Source organism: Meles meles, chromosome 5 (assembly GCF_922984935.1).
Source record: "Meles meles chromosome 5, mMelMel3.1 paternal haplotype, whole genome shotgun sequence".
NCBI classification, from domain to species: domain Eukaryota; kingdom Metazoa; phylum Chordata; class Mammalia; order Carnivora; family Mustelidae; genus Meles; species Meles meles.
The window spans coordinates 34,793,086-34,809,787 of NC_060070.1; the positions used below are offsets into that span (position 1 = coordinate 34,793,086).

The 16,702-nt window shown below is 43.0% G+C and overlaps 1 protein-coding gene across 8 annotated transcripts in view; it reads right to left on the bottom strand.

Moving 5' to 3' along the window:
• The window catches only part of KLHL32 (kelch like family member 32), a 261,906-nt gene that overhangs the window by 118,777 nt on the left and 126,427 nt on the right, over nucleotides 1–16,702 (bottom strand). For 6 of the 8 annotated variants that reach the window (XR_006818394.1, XM_046006175.1, XM_046006177.1 and 3 more), the window contains one exon: nucleotides 3,585–3,683. The exons of 1 other annotated variant lie outside the window; for it this stretch is intronic. Coding sequence is in view for 6 of the 7 variants with exons in the window: in XM_046006175.1 (XP_045862131.1) it covers nucleotides 3,585–3,683 (99 nt within the window). In the remaining variant the exon portion in view is untranslated. Of the gene's footprint in view, nucleotides 1–3,584; nucleotides 3,684–16,620; nucleotides 16,698–16,702 lie in introns of those variants that run through there. One more of the 8 variants, XM_046006178.1, reaches the window with a different exon arrangement.

Below are 16,702 nucleotides of genomic sequence, written 5' to 3' on the forward strand. Positions count from 1 at the left end.
TAAATATCTTAAAAAAAAAATACACTAACAGGACAGGCCCCACAGGAGTGTGCTCTGGAACTGCATGGCCAAGCAGATGAGGATGGATGCAAACCCAGGCTGTGGTTGGGAGGCTGTTGCTGTAGCCACTGCCCACCTGGAGCCCCCCTGCCCCACCAACACACACCTTTTGCACTGCTAGGCTCCCCTTTTATTCCACAAACTGAGAACCTGTGTGTTTACAAGGGTCTGCCATCCAGGGGGCCTGGGGACTAAAAATGAATAAGGTGAAGGCTCCACAGCATGGGAGGCTAATACAATGGCTGTCCTCACAGACAGACGGGCACTGCTCCTGCGGTTTGAGGGCCCTGCTCTCAGGAGCCTCCCCAAGGAAAAGCAAGAAAAAAGGAGAGCATGCAGTGGCCTCGAGGTGTCCCTTCCTTTGCTGGGGGGGTGGGGGGGGGCAGCGGTAGCATTTACACCTGTACAGAGGAGTTTCAGGCCAAGGTAACAGCTGATGGCCCAGAGACTCAGTGAGGGTCAACCCAGGGGTTCTCCTCAGCTATGAATGAGCACCGGAGGACAACAGGAGGTATCAGAGCAGAGGTCTATCTTTCACAATTCTGGGAGAAACTAAAGAAACTGTGGTAACTTGAGAATAACAAAGAAGACCAGACATCTTAGTAGGGGAGAATGGCTTCACAAACCCCTAGTTGGAAAAAGTACTGAGCAAGAATAGAAAAGATGCTAGCCTTGATTGACAGGGCACAACTTCTTTTCTTCTTCTTCTTTTTTTTTAAGATTTTATTTGTTTGAGAATTAGAATGAGAGAGAGAGAAAGAGAGCACACAAGCAGGGACAGAGGCAGAGGGAGAAGCAGGCTCCCCTATTTCTCCTCAGCAGGGGAGCCTGACTTGGGGCTCAATCCCAGGGCCCTGAAATCATGACCTGAGCTGAAGGCAGATGCTTAACCGACTGAACCAGTCAGGAGTCTGTAATTTTTTATTTGAGAGAGAGAGAGAGTGAGCGATCAGGGGAGGAGCAGAGGGAGAGGGACAAGCAGACTCTGTGCTGAGCATGGAGCCTGAGGTAAGGCTCAATCCCACAACCCTGAGATCATGACCTGAGCTGAAATCAAGAGTCTGACACCCAACTGACTGAGCCACACAGGCACCCTGATAGGGCACAACTTCTAAGTATATTTTAAGCACTAAAGATTTTTCATTTTAACAAAAAACATTTTTATATACCAAATAAAATGGTCCCATAAGAAATTAAGAATCAATTGGGCAATAATACCAAAACACTGTAAATAGGTATAGTTGTAAGACTATGTCAAAATACAAAAGCAGACTGACCCAGTTTGGAAATTTTACAATCCTAAAAAAGAGAGGAAAGGTATGTATTTTCAAAAGACTGACATAAGATTTCTACATACACACGGCTTTGATTCCAAGCCCAAGTTTTCTTCCACAATCTGGACAACTTGGAACATCATGGATAAAAAGGAAAAATAAAGTTCCGTGGAAGAACAAAATGAAAACATTGGAGAAAAGAAAGTGAAAATTTCAACCACTGATCAAGTAGGCTAATAATAGGCAAACTGTCCACAAAATATATCTGTATGCAGGCTATATTTTTTTCTTCAACAAAATAACGAACTGCAAAAATTAAGTTCTAAAGTGCACAAGTCACTAGATAGCTCAATAAATTCACCTGCTGGGATGGGGGAAATACCCATGAACTTCCGATGTTCATCTGGAATTCTTGTTTATACAAATTACAGGGGTAGGTAAACACACACGCACACCACACCTGTATATACACACCATTTTAACATGCATCAAGATAATGAGCACTCTACCCCAACTTTTGGCAATATACACCATTGAATATTACCTGCCATGGAAAAAGTGAATGAGGTGATGATGTAGAAGACTCACGTTGCAATATTTGATGTAAAAATGTCAAATAAAAATAATTTCAGTTTCACAAGTCAAACACACATCTCTGAAGTCTTGTAACCTTTCTTTGTTATTCCCATTTGCTACTCTCAGAAAGGGATTAACAACAGCTCTCCCATACCACCCAACAATACTGAGGGAAAAGAAAGGGAAATCAGAGGTGCCTGGGTGGCTCAGTGGGTTAAAGCCTCTGCCTTCGGCTCACGGCTCACGTCATGATCTCAGGGTCCTGGGATAGAGTCCCACATCAGGCTCTCTGCTCAGCAGGGAGCCTGCTTCCCCTTCTCTCTCTGCCTGCCTGCCTCTCTGCCTACTTATGATCTGTCTTGCAAATAAATAAATAAAATCTTAAAAAAAAAAGAAAGAAAGGGAAATCAGATGATAATAGTTAAACATTCACTGTTAGATTAAATGCGCAGAGATAATGATAAAACTTTCATATACTGTGTTTGAACTGCTCCTCAGGTGAACGTGGCTGACACCTGTCACACTATCTCACAGGGAGGCTTTGGTTCCTATTTCCCAGGGTTGCTGAGAAGACGAAATAAGATAACACACGAGAAAGAGCTCGAGAAACGTCCTCCTGAGTGACAGAAGTCAATAATACGCCTGCATTTGGAATTAGAGAAAATGACTAGGAAGAAAATAAAATAATGGGCAGGAAAACAAATAGGGTTTTTATACGTACTCATATGTCATATGCACAAGGATGGTAAAATTAAATCGTATGGATTTGCCATTGTTAAAAATGGATTTTGCCTGTTGTTGTAACGCTGTACCAAGTGCAAGTAAAAACTCGTGCCAGTGGACGAACTAAGAGGCCTCCAACCAGGGAGTCAGTACTTAACTCTGTAAAATAAAAGCCTCACAGCCATACTGCCTGCCTAAGATGTCCCATGTCTTCCTAACGAACCAAAAAGTTTTTATCCAGGAAGGAAAAAATGGTCTCCGGAATCAGAAAGGCCTATCACTCACCAGCTCTATCACCTCAGGCAAACTGGGTACCTTTTAAATCTCTGACTTTTCACGTATGAAAATGTGCAAAGATGTTAGGAGGACTGAATGTGAAACATCGGTGCCCAGAGGATGGGCGTTTTCTCTTCCCGCCTCCCCAGAGCCCTTTCTGATCATCCCAGCAAACCAGGGGGAGAATGCATAGATCATTTATCCCTTTTCTAGCACTTATTGCCTGGAAAGTTCATATGGTACTTAATTATATACGACTTTGCGATATATTAGCTACTGCTGCTGAAATCGTCACTGACTATTCAATTTTTTGTGAATTTGGGGTTGTTCCTGCAGCCAGACAATACTGCTTCAGATGAAGCCCCTTCCCAGTGTCATCTCCTGGGGCCCCAGCAATATACCTGCAGCAGGATGGTCGAGTTACTCTGCTGCCCAAGGGCAGTGAGAACCAGGCTGGGCAGGGAGGGTGGAGGTCCTGAGATAGACCAGGAGAGCTGCAGCCGCCCTCCTGGGAGCCTCTTAGCTTGTGTCCTGGAGAAATTCTACCTCCACAAGCCTCATGTCCCTTACTTCCATTTTACTTGTCTAGGCACAAGTCGGGGAGCAGCGGGTACAGCTGATGACTGCAGGGGAAGGGATAGGAAGGGCACAGTAGCAGGACGCAAGCTCACATACCTGGATAAGATAGTGGGAACATAAATTGAGAAGCTCCAACAGTTGTAGGTGACTGCCAGCTGCTAGCACATCCTGGATCACACCCGGCTCCAACAAAATCTGTTTGTTTTTTAATAAAAAGAAAACTATCAGTGACTTAAAAATTAATGCTTGCTTAATATGCAAATCCACCATATTTAAATTGCTGCTTAACATATGAGTCCTGAAATAATACTGTACTTTATTATGAAAGTCAGTTCTTTTTCAGAAGAACCAAATTTTAGTTTTTCAAAATATATTTCACAATTTTGGAGATCACAGAAACAGCATGGTTAGCAGATACTTTAGGAAAAGGGGGCTTTTGTTCCCCCCTTTCAATAGGAAGCCAGAGGAGGCTGCTACTCCATTTTACTTCTAAGTCCTACAATAGTAAACTTCAACCACAAACTTTCGTTTTCCTTTTTTCTCAATCTCAGATTCTCTAATCCTTTCGGTTTCATTTTTTTATTATGTTATAGTAGTCACTACATTAGTTTTTAATGTAGGGTTCCAAGATTCATTGTTTGCATATAAACCCTAGTGCTCCATGAAATCCGTGCCCTCCCTAATGCCCATCACAGGGCTCATCCAACGCCCGACCCCTTCCCCTCTAAAACACTCACCTTGTCTCCCAGAGTCCATAGTCTCTCATGGTTCGTCTCCCCCTCTGATTTCCACGCCCCCCCTTCATTTTTCCCTTCCTTCTCCTAATGTCCTCCATGCTATTCCTTATGCTCCACAAATAAGTGAAACCATGTAATTGACTTTCTCTGCTCAACTTATTTCACTTAGCATAATCTCCTCCAGTCCCATCCATGTTGATGCATAAATTGAAGTCCTTTCTATTTCAAATGCAAGATGTAGAAACAGCATTTTCAGACTACAAGGACGTCACAGATAAGGAAAGCTTCCCAAATACACTAGTCATACCAGTTCTGCATTTTTCTTTTTCTGATGAAGTCCAGCTTTGTGCCTACTGTTGCCAGCTCCTGAGCTGCTGAACAGGGCTGCAGAAAAACACAAGACCACGCTGACTGGATTCACACTACCTGCATGACTGCCAGGCAGAGGGAAGCCTTCTGTGCTGCTCCTCCATTCCAACCCAGCCCCAAGCCCAGTGGTTCCCAAGGTCTCATCTCCGGACCAGCGCCAGGAGCATCGCCTGGGAATCTGTCACAGTTACAAATTCTTGGACGTCTCCCCAGACCTAAATGAATCAGAAACTTTCACAGTGAGACCCAGCAACAAATGTTATAATGAGGCCCCTTGTCATTCTGGAGCACAGGGAAGCCTGAGAAACACTGGTGTGGTCAATTCACTCTACCTCTTCCCTCATACTCCTTTCTCCTCAAGCACCCTCCCCCCCTTTCTCTCCTTACCCCAATCCTATGATCTTCCAAAGCCTCCCACCACCAAATCTACCAAGTCACCTATCCATATTTGTATCAGCACATTTGAATTAACCAAATACTCCATTTGTGGAAGAGATCTCAACCCCTTCTGCCAGCAATTGTCCCCTCTCTTCCCAGGGGGTTATCTGTTCTCTTTCTTCTCTTGAAAACTCCCATCAGCATAAAAATGTGCCTTACAGCTCCTATCTTAAGAAATAAAAATCCTCCCCTTAACCGCAGAGCTTCTTCCATGCCCCGCCCCTTTAAAGCAAAGTTCCCCAGGAGAGTTATCGACATAAAACACCACTATTTGCTCTGCTCTATTCTCTCTTGAACCCACTCCTGTTGAGTTTTGTTCTTAATATTCCTCTAAAAATGTTTTCATCAAGGTCACCATTGACCTCCAAATCCAATGCCCAAATCCAATAGCCATTTCTCAACATTTAAACTTACTCAAGCCAACAGCCATTAGCAAAGTCCATCTCTCTACTGCTGGAACAGTATCTTCCCCCTCTGTGACAGCATTCCCTCTCATGCCTTCTTCTACTTCACGAACCATTCCCTCTCCATCTCCTTCCCAACTGGTAAGCTTAGGGGACATCCAGAAGTCATTCCCCAGATCTCTTTTTTTCCTCTCTCTGATCATTCCTCCATAGATGTTCTCCTGTAATCCCATGACTTTCAAACTACCCATACTATTCATTACACTCACATTTTTTTTTCTCTAGCCCCAACCTCACCTTCACACTTCAGACTCTTATATCCAACTGCTTATCTCCACTTGGATATCTAATGGGCAGCTCAAACTGAACATGCTCCAAACTGACCTCCTGAGCCTCTCTACCAACCACCGAACCTGCTCCTATTCCAGTCTTAACCACCTCAGCAAACAGCAACTGCTGGTTATTGAGGAGACAACCCCACTCAACTCCTGACTCCTCTAATTTCCTCATACCTCACATTCCATCATCAGCCACTCCTATTGGCTCTGTCTTCAGAATAGTTCCAGAATCCAATCACCACTCAGTCCTTACTATCGCTGGCACTACCACTCCTTTTTTTTTTTCTTAATTTTTTTTTATTTGTTTATTTACAGCATAACAGTGTTCATTGTTTTGGCATCACACCCAGTGCTCCATGCAGTACGTGCCCTCCCTATTACCCAGGTTCCTGGTAATAGGAACCTCGGTAATAGGGTTACCTGTTACCAGGTAACCTGGTTCCTCAACCTCCTCCCCCCCACCCCCATCCCTTCAAAGCCCTCTGGTTGTTTTTCAGAGTCCATAGTCTCTCATGGTTCATCTCCCCTTCCAGTTTCCCTCAACTCCCTCTCCTCTCCATCTCCCCATGTCCTCCATGTTATTTGTTATGCTCCACAAATAAGTGAGACCATACTCTCTGCTTGACTTATTTCGCTCAGCATAATCTCTTCCAGTCCCGTCCATGTTGCTACAAAAGTTGGGTATTCATCCTTTCTGATGGAGGCATAATACTCCATTGCGTATATGTACCACATCTTCCTTATCCATTCATCCGTTGAAGGTCATCTTGATTCTTTCCACAGTTTGGCGACCGTAGCCATTGCTGCAATAAACACTGGGGTACAGATGGCCCTTCTTTTCACTACATCTGTATCTTTGGGGTAAATACCCAGCAGTGCAACTGCAGGGTCATAGGGAAGCTCTATTCTTAATTTCTTCAGGAATCTCCACACTGTTCTCCAAAATGGCTGCACTAACTTGCATTCCCACCAACAGTGTAAGAGGGTTCCCCTTTCAAAGAAGAAATAACACCAATTCTCCTGAAGCTGTTCCAAAAAATTGAAGCAGAAGGAAAACTTCCAGACTCTTTTTATGAAGCCAGCATTACCCTGATCCCCAAACCAGGCAAAGACCCTACCAAAAAGGAGAATTTCAGACCAATATCACTGATGAATATGGATGCAAAGATTCTCAACAAGATCCTAGCAAACAGGATCCAGCAGCACATTAAAAAGATTATCCACCATGACCAGGTGGGATTCATCCCTGGGTTGCAAGGTTGGTTCAACATTCGCAAATCAATCAATGTGATAGAACAAATCAATAAGAGAAGAGAGAAGAACCACATGGTCCTCTCAATTGATGCAGAAAAAGCATTTGACAAAATCCAGCATCCGTTCCTGATGAAAACGCTTCAAAGTATAGGGATAGAGGGAACATTCCTGAACTTCATAAAATCTATCTATGAAAGACCCACAGCAAATATCATCCTCAATGGGAAAAAGCTTGCAGCCTTCCCGTTGAGATCAGGAACACGACAAGGATGCCCACTCTCACCACTCTTGTTCAACATAGTATTAGAAGTTCTAGCAACGGCAATCAGACAACAAAGAGAAATAAAAGGTATCCGAATTGACAAGGAAGAAGTCAAACTCTCTCTCTTCGCAGATGACATGATTCTTTATATGGAAAACCCCAAAGACTCCACCCCCAAACTACTAGAACTCATACAGCAATTCAGTAACGTGGCAGGATACAAAGTCAATGTACAGCAATCAGTGGCTTTCTTATACACTAACAATGAAAATACAGAAAGGGAAATTAGAGAATCGATTCCATTTACTATAGCACCAAGAACCATAAGATACCTGGGCATAAACCTAACCAAAGAAGTAAAGGACCTGTACTCGAGGAACTACAGAACACTCATGAAAGAAATTGAAGAAGACACAAAAAGATGGAAGACTGTTCCATGCTCTTGGATTGGAAGAATAAACATTGTTAAAATGTCTATACTGCCTCGAGCAATCTATACTTTTAATGCCATTCCGATCAAAATTCCACCGGTATTTTTCAAAGAGCTGGAGCAAATAATCCTAAAATTTGTATGGAATCAGAAGAGACCCCGAATTGCTAAGGAAATGTTGAAAAACAAAAACAAAACTGGCGGCATCACGTTACCCGATTTCAAGCTTTACTACAAAGCTGTGATCACCAAGACAGCGTGGTACTGGCATAAAAACAGACACATAGACCAGTGGAACAGAGTGGAGAGCCCAGATATGGACCCTCAACTCTATGGTCAAATACTCTTCGACAAAACAGGAAAAAATATTCAATGGAAAAAAGACAGTCTCTTCAATAAATGGTGCTGGGAAAACTGGACAGCGATATGTAGAAGAATGAAACTCAACCATTCTCTTACACCATACACAAAGATAAACTCGAAATGGATAAAAGACCTCAACGTGAGACAGGAATCTATCAGAATCCTAGAGGAGAACATAGGCAGTAACCTCTTCGATATCAGCCACAGCAACTTCTTTCAAGATATGTCTCCAAAGGCAAAAGAAACAAAAGTGAAAATGAACTTTTGGAACTTCATCAAGATCAAAAGCTTCTGCACAGCAAAGGAAACAGTCAACAAAACAAAAAGGCAACCCACGGAATGGGAGAAAATATTTGCAAATGACAGTACAGACAAAAGGTTGATATCCAGGATCTATAAAGAACTTCTCAAACTCAACACACACAAAACAGATAATCATATCAAAAAATGGGCAGAAGATATGAACAGACACTTCTCCAACGAAGACATACAAATGGCTATCAGACACATGAAAAAATGTTCATCATCACTAGCCATCAGGGAGATTCAAATTAAAACAACATTGAGATACCACCTGACACCAGTTAGAATGGCCAAAATTAGCAAGATAGGAAACAACGTGTGTTGGAGAGGATGTGGAGAAAGGGGAACCCTCTTACACTGTTGGTGGGACTACCACTCCTTTCTAATCCAGTCTTCCCAGACTTGCGAGAATGGCCTCCTAACTAGTCAAACTGCTTTCTCCTTTCTCCCTTCAGAGTGTTTTTAATAATACCAAACAAATTGATCCTTTAAAGGCATCAATGAAATTATGTCACTCCCTTTGTAAGGGCCCTATTTAGGCAGAGCGATTTCACCCGGTTAAGCGATGACTTTGAATGACTTTGTTGTTTATACAGTAAAACTTAAACTGTCCCTGCCCGCCCCCCCCCCACCCCAGGGGACTTACTTAAAAAACAAATCCCAGACACCAGTCCCAGGTAACAAAGCCCAAATACAAGGGTGGGTCAGGCCAGGTGGAGGTATCCAAACAGTGGGAGGAGCATACTGTCTCTCTAGCTACCAAAGAGTATGGGCCCTGCCCTTTGGGTGCCTTTTGGGTGCCAATTCTGACCAAGGTGATAGGCTAGTTCAAATAGCCACTATAGGGTAAATTGTAATCCCGTTGATTCAATTGGTCACTTATGTGTGACCTAGCATGACTGTGCAGCTTTCTCTGTGTGTTACAATCTCATTGGCCACCTGTGCATGGCCAGGCCCAACCACATCGTCTTTGCCCTTAAAAGCTAGTCTGTAAGGCAGAGAGAGGTTGCTTCTTTGCAAGATACAGCCAGGGCCGGTCAGTTCGATTCTCGATGTTTGGCACGAAATAAAGCTTTGCTTGACCTTCGCTTTGTATCAGTCTCACTCCTTTGATTACAGACCCAACACCTTACGCAGACCTCTCCAGCAATTTTTTATCTCATTGAAAAGGAATCCAATCTTCACTATAACATAAAAGTTTCTGTGAATATCCTGAGTACCTTTGTGTCTACACCTAGCTGCTATTTTCTCTGCTTGGGTCAGTCTCCCTCAAGATATCAGCATGGCTCACTCATTCATGTGCTCTGCTCAGACCTCTGCTCAGATATCCCCTTACCTGAGAGGCCTTCTGTGGCCATTATTCGTCCTAGTACTTACCACCTCTTGACATTGTACATATTTATCTACGTGACTATTTTCTGTTTCTCCACCCACAGGATAAAAGATCCAGGGACTTGGTCTATTCTATACCCCAGCGCTGAGAATAATGCCCAACACAGCTTTTACTCCATATTGGTGAAATGATTTTAATAAATGATTGGTGAATTAATTTATCTCTAGATAGATTTTTTAAATTCAGAATTACTTTCATTGATTAGTATAACATAAGAGGAGAGGGATTATAAATTATATTTCTTTCTAAAAAAGATTTTTATTTATCTATTTATTTGTCAGAGAGAGAGAGAGAGAGCACCCAAGCAGGGGAAACGGCAGGCAGAAGGAGAAGCAGACTCCCCACTGAGCAGGGAGCCCAATGCGGGACTCTATTCCAGGACCCTGGGATCATGACCTGAGCCGAAGGCAGACACTTAACCAACTGAGCTGCCCAGGCATCCTTATATAAATTATACTCTGAACTACTAAGGAAGTGAAAAAGTTACGCACGTGTGGCAAAAATACCAACACTCATCTCATTTGCAAAAATTTTTATAGCTCCTTCCCCATCTAGTCAGAAGGAGAAATCCTGAATTTCTCCTGCTCCTCAAGGAGAGAGGCTTTGACTGATGTTCAGGAAATTGTTGCCGCTCCCAACACAGAAGCAAGGATGTAGCATATTCTCCCAGAAAAGGCCTGGCCTAAGGCACAGAACGGGGAATACATGGATTAGAAAGGTTAGTCTGAGCCTTTAAATCCCATCAGCGGCGCTCATTTCGTCCGCTCATTTCAACTGGCATTCACGATAACCTCCGAGGCTTGGTAATGCCCAGCACAAAGACAGATGTCACAGACAGACAAGGCGAACACGGGCCACGCGTCCGGCGGGCTCGCGGCAGGCTCGCTCCGGGAAGCCCTTGCAGGAGATGCCCGGACCGGGATTGTTTCTGCCTTTGTTTCTTGTTCCTCTGTTCTGTAGTATTCTCTTCTCTCATTATCACATAAGTTTTCCTAGAAGATACTTCAGCACAGGAAATCCCAAATGCATTGAAAGGACACAGTTTGGAAAGAAAAAAAAAAAAGAGAGAGAGACAGAGAGAAACAAAACATAAAAAAACAAAACAAACAAAAAAAAACTGTACTAGGAAAGCTGTGGGTCTCACGGAAACAGAATGAGTGTTAGCAAAGCCCTGCTAGCACTGGAGTCTTTCAAATTCAGCTTCGTTGTCTTCCGTGACTGGTTGTTCTAATATATTCTTCCAGAGCATTTGTGTTTGGGGAGGAATACAAATAAAGATTTGATCTCCGGGGCGCCTGGGTGGCTCAGTGGGTTAAGTCATGATCTCAGGGTCCTGGGATCGAGCCCCGCATCAGGCTCTCTGCTCAGCCGGGAGCCTGCTTCCCCCTCTCTCTGCCTGCCTCTCTGCCTGCTTGTGATCTCTGTCTGTCAAATAAATAAATAAAAATCTAAAAAAAAAAAGATTTGATCTCCTCATGATTTCCAGTACGGTGAATGTGCCTGTCACCTGCCTGGAGGAACTGGCTGAAAATAGCCTTCTGCAGAAGGAAGGGATCGCAAACTCACCCATTTGCAGAGGACAACTAAGGCGACCAAGTTTCAGTGCTGCAAAGCACAGGCTGGTTACATTGAGGCCTTGGAGAATCGTGTACCCATCAGCATCTAGTCTGGCACTCAAAGCAGGACAGACAGGAGGAAGGGTCACTGAAGACCACCGACAGGAAGAGTGGCGTTCCCTGAGAGCTCAGAGCAGTAAGTGGCCAAGTGGAAGCCAATTCTAGTGGCTGGACACAGTCTCATCAAATCGGAGGACTGTAGCTCAGACAGAGGTATCAACAGGGCACAATGCAAATGTCCCCTGAATAACAAAGGGGATCAAGAAATGTAGGCTGCATAAAGCCAAGCAGTTCAGAATGCATGGGTGCAAAGTTATAAACTTTGAAACCTGCCAAACTGGATTGGGTGTTTCTTCTTTCCTCGGTGATACTCGCCTGCTTGGGTGGAAGCAAGCTGGGGCTTCTTAAGATTGGACAAAGAAATTTTGATGCAATTTGGGGGGGCAGGGTATGAGTGTCTCTTGTTCACAGGGTGGATGGAATATTTTCTCCCTGTAATCCACCCACACCTGACCTCTGGCTGGCAGAATACAGGACGCTGAACTGGAAAGAGACAAGCCGGACGGTACTGAGAAAATGCGCATGTTATTACAACTGTGCATTTCTATGTGTCAACAAAATGGCTTAAAACAAGTATGGGACTTAGTTGTCCCACAAAATGGATTAGGCGGCTTGCAGTGCCAACAAACAATCTCATTCTGGAACCTCTCCAGCAGCGGGTGACAAGCTAGGTCATGTGAACTAAGGTTCACATCAGACTCCTACCCCAAAGGCGGAGACGCAGCCCTCATTTTGATCAGCCAGGGATAAGAACTGAGCAGTGGCCACAGTCAGGGTGACACTGGGTGGTCTGACAAATTGTAATAGTCTTAACAGCCACAGCTGCTGCAGAGGGTGGTGGTCTCTAAAGGTACCAGTGAGAGTTCCTATATCAGAATTCAGTCATGAGGTTGGTCCATGGCCCCCCTGGAAGGAGGCACTCTTAAATACACAGTCCAAATGTGTCCTCTGGCCACTCATTTAGGCAGTGTCGGTAGCAGAGGGCTGAATCTGCACCATCTTTAATGAAAGCCCTCCAAAGTGGAATGAGATTGGGGCTCCCGATCCCAGCAATACCTGCGGGCAGGACATGGGGCCAGAAAACTCCTGAAAGAGGAGAGTGGAGGATGACGTGAGATTGTGCGCAGGGCACGATGAGATGGGCGATGCCGCTCAGTCCAGCTCACCTGGCCAGGCGCTGGGAGGGTGGAGGAGGCCTGACACAGCACACAGTCCCCATGGGTCCCGGGGTTTCCTTCTTCATTCCTCCTCCTACATCACCAAGCGTCCACCCTCTTAATTCTGTCTTCTTGTTCTTTTCCTTCTGTTTATTCTCTCTCCCACTTTTACCTTGCGTCTTGGATGAGCGACTGGTAGCGACTGCTTTTAATAGCCATGGCAAGTATCAGTGTGACCTTTTTTTCTTCTTCTTCTTCTTTTTTTTTTTTTGGTTAGAAAGAGAGGGGAAGGGGAGAGGGAGAGAAAGAAAATCTGAAGAAAGCTCCACACCCAGCATTGAGCCTGATGTGGGGCTCAGTCCCACAACCCGGAGATCATGACCCCAGCTGAAATCGAGAATCGGATGCTTAACGGACTGAGCCCCCCAGACGCCCCCCAGTGTGACCTTTTTTCCTGCCTTATGAACGGATGTGATGGCATCTTCAGGCAATTTTGTGTCTTGGTTCTTCAAAGCTTTCTTCTTCATTTCTTCCTTAGGAGACTTTTAAGTCACTTACTTCTAGCCCAGAGGAGCTGAGCATGTGAAAGCCAGACGATTAAGGTCTCTACCAAACATATAACAGGGCACACAGCAGCACAAGCTCTTTGGCTAGCATTACTAACACTGCAAATTAGATGGCCTTAATACTATTGAAAAGAACAAGTGAGCATATTTTCCTCATTTTCATGCTTTTTTTCTGTATAGTATAGTATAGTATAGTATAGTATAGTGAAATGGCAAATTATTACATCTTTGGATATCTAAATCATCAAGTAAATTGAATAAAACAACGCAAATAACTTTCAAATGATCAAATATTTCAGACACATAAAACCATTTGCATAAAACTTTTCAAAAGACTTCTTATAGACAGACTATGAATCATAAATAAGATCTAGCTATGAGAAACTGCCGTTAATTTAGATTTTGCTTCAAAGCCATTAGACTAAGATTTTCTTATCCACCAGGTGGCGCCTATGTTTAAAGCAAAATTATTTTCTAAATTACTGCTGTACTGTACCTCTGTCACTGATGACTTAAATTTATTTTTGAGAATGAATAAAACAATTGAAGTAAGGATAATAAAACATATGAATTCTACTTTCTAAATGTCTCTATTATTTGGGGAAGTGTTCATAATTTTTTTTGAAGTGCTCCATCTGAGCAATACTGTTCAGAATTCAGCAGCTCTCCATAAACCATGTCCCAATTTATAGCTCTGTCTCAAACTTTTTGTCCTTGTATTCAGGAACTATCACGATATGGCCACAACCTACTTAAAAAATATATATTTATTTATTTGAGAGAGAGAGAAATATCATGAGCAGGGGGAAAGGGCAGAGGGAGAAGCAGACTCCACTCTGAGCAGGGAGCCCAATGTGGGACTTGATCCCAGGACTCTGGGATCATGACCCAAGCTGAAGGTAGATGCTTAACTGACTGAGCTACCCAAGCACCCACACAACCTACTTTCTAAAACTTATTTACAACTGTGCAACCTATGGTTCCTTTACTAAAACCAATAGCCCACTGCTCTCCACACTGAAGCAGTACTTTTTTCCTCCACCATGCCCTCCTGACTTCTTCATTCTCCCTATTTTAAAATCCAACTCATACAAGACTTAACTCTAAGCTCATTACCTATACAAAGCTTTGCAAGAGGGGCACTTGGGTGGCGCAGTGGGATAAGCCTGTACCTTCAAAGCTTTGCAAGACCCTCCCTAGCCTCAACCTCCATTCTATGTGCCTCAGTGTCCTCATCAATACAATAAAAATAGTATTTATATCAAAAGATGGTCTTAAGGACTGAGAAAATGCATATGTATCATTACAACTATGTATGGCTATGTGTCAACAAAATGGCTTTAAACAAGTAGGGGACTTACTTTTTGCACAAAATGGATTAGGTGGCATGGAGTGGCAACAAACCAGATGTCTTGTATTTTCCTATTGGGCCAATCTTAGCCCACGGTTTCATGGTCACAAAATGGCTACTATGCCTCCAGGCATTGCATGTGCACTCAAAGCATATAGAAAAAAGAGGGAAAAACCAAACACGATGGGCCAGCTGAGTCTGTCACTACTTCCCCGGAAACAACGGATTCCTGACAAACTCTGCCACTTGCATTTACATTTCATTCGCCAGGACTAGGTCATGCAGCTATAGTAGCTGGAAAAGAACCTGGGAAATTGAATTTTTATGGTTACATGCACTATTGTCCCAAATCAAATTGGAATTTTCTATACAGAAAAAAACGAGGTAACAGATATTGTGTAGGCTACCAGAGGGCAGGTCCTGACTTTTAGCACAGAATCTATTTATGTTAAATCAGTGATAAATGCCCGCAATTATTTGGGTCTTTTTCATGCAACTAAGTGTTTCTGCCCTGAGTGGGTTATGTGTGTGTCCCTTAGCTTTACCGAGGACACTTTGGTCCATCCTCTTTCATGCTGCTGGCAAACAGACTACAAGAGCACGCTAGATTTACTTATTGAAGCAAGTCACAGGCTTGAGAAATACAGTTCCTGAGGAAAACGTGAAAGGATGTCAAAAGCCTCTGTGAAGGAGCCTGGTCACGTGCTAATATTATCAGGGATTATCTAATTGAAGGAGTTAAGTAAAAGGACACAAGAGTTATTTCAATAACAGTTGTAATAATATTTTATATAAAGGTAACCTTTGGGTTGGGTGAGGTATAGAATGAATCTGGGATTTGATTACTGATTCTTTAAGTTACAAATTTTGTCAGGTGGCTTTCTTCCAGACATACTAGTACACTTACACACTAACTTTATCTTTTAAAAACATGGGGTGCCTGGGTGGCTCAGTGGGTTAAGCCGCTGCCTTCGGCTCAGGTCATGATCTCAGGGTCCTGGGATCGAGCCCCGCATCGGGCTCTCTGCTCCGCAGGGAGCCTGCTTCCTCCTCTCTATCTGCCTGCCTCTCTGCCTACTTGTGACCTCTCTCTCTGTCAAATAAATAAAATAATAAAATCTTTAAAAAAAATAAAAAACAAAAATACTAACTTATCTTTAAATTTATTTGAATTTTCAGGATATTTTTAAAGAATGTTATAGCACAGAGGTAACATAATAATAACAGTAATAATAAAAACATCCTAGTTAAAAAAAACCCATGGAAATCACTTGGAGATTTTATTATTTTTCTGCACACATTCATGCATCCTCATTTGGTTCAATTGAAATTTCTCAGGTTCCAGACGGGTTGCAGGAACATAACCGTCTCTAAGACGCCGAGAAGAAATCTGAGAACAGGTAAGAGCACTGACACCGCATTCCCAGGGGAATGACAAGCTGGCCTCACCGCGAAATTCTCACGTATGACCATTAATGCCATTTTGAGGATGTTCCCGTCTATCGATGCTGCTAGTGAAACTGGTTCTTCCTTCCCATTCTAGGACAAGCAGCCGAATGACTGATGACATACTCCAGCTAGGTGCTCGAGTATAGACAGAAGGGAAAAAAAATCAAATGGAATCATGAAGCTGTGGTATAATTAATGCTGAGAGTGGTCGGCATAGAGGGCTGTCAGAATACTTGGCTAGAGACGATTCATTTCATTGAACCTGTGAAATAATTCTTCATATGAAAAACTTGGTCCTTTTATATTGTATGAACAAACCCCTTCCCCCCTTTTTGTGGTCCCTTCTCCATCAGCTTGATCCTGGCATTTCAAAGCTCTGAGATCAATAGTTCTGTCAGGTAGTCATTTCCAACATAGTTTTCTTCATTATGTTTAAATTAACAAAATGTATTATTTAACAAAATGTAAAGCTAAATTATACATAGTTACATTACCTAGAAAAATATAGCCTAATTATTTGAAAAAGCAGAACAAATTTTTGGTAGTGTCTAAGAGAAAGAAGCAGACCCAGCAATTAAATATAATGAAACATGAAAGTCATTACAGGTTATAAGAAAAGCCAAATTAATTATTAAGACTTACTTTTATAACCAGTGCTCTTTCAAGTGTGATGAACATGGGAGGTTTCATCCCACAGAGCTTTATTAGTGAAGCTGGGCTTCCA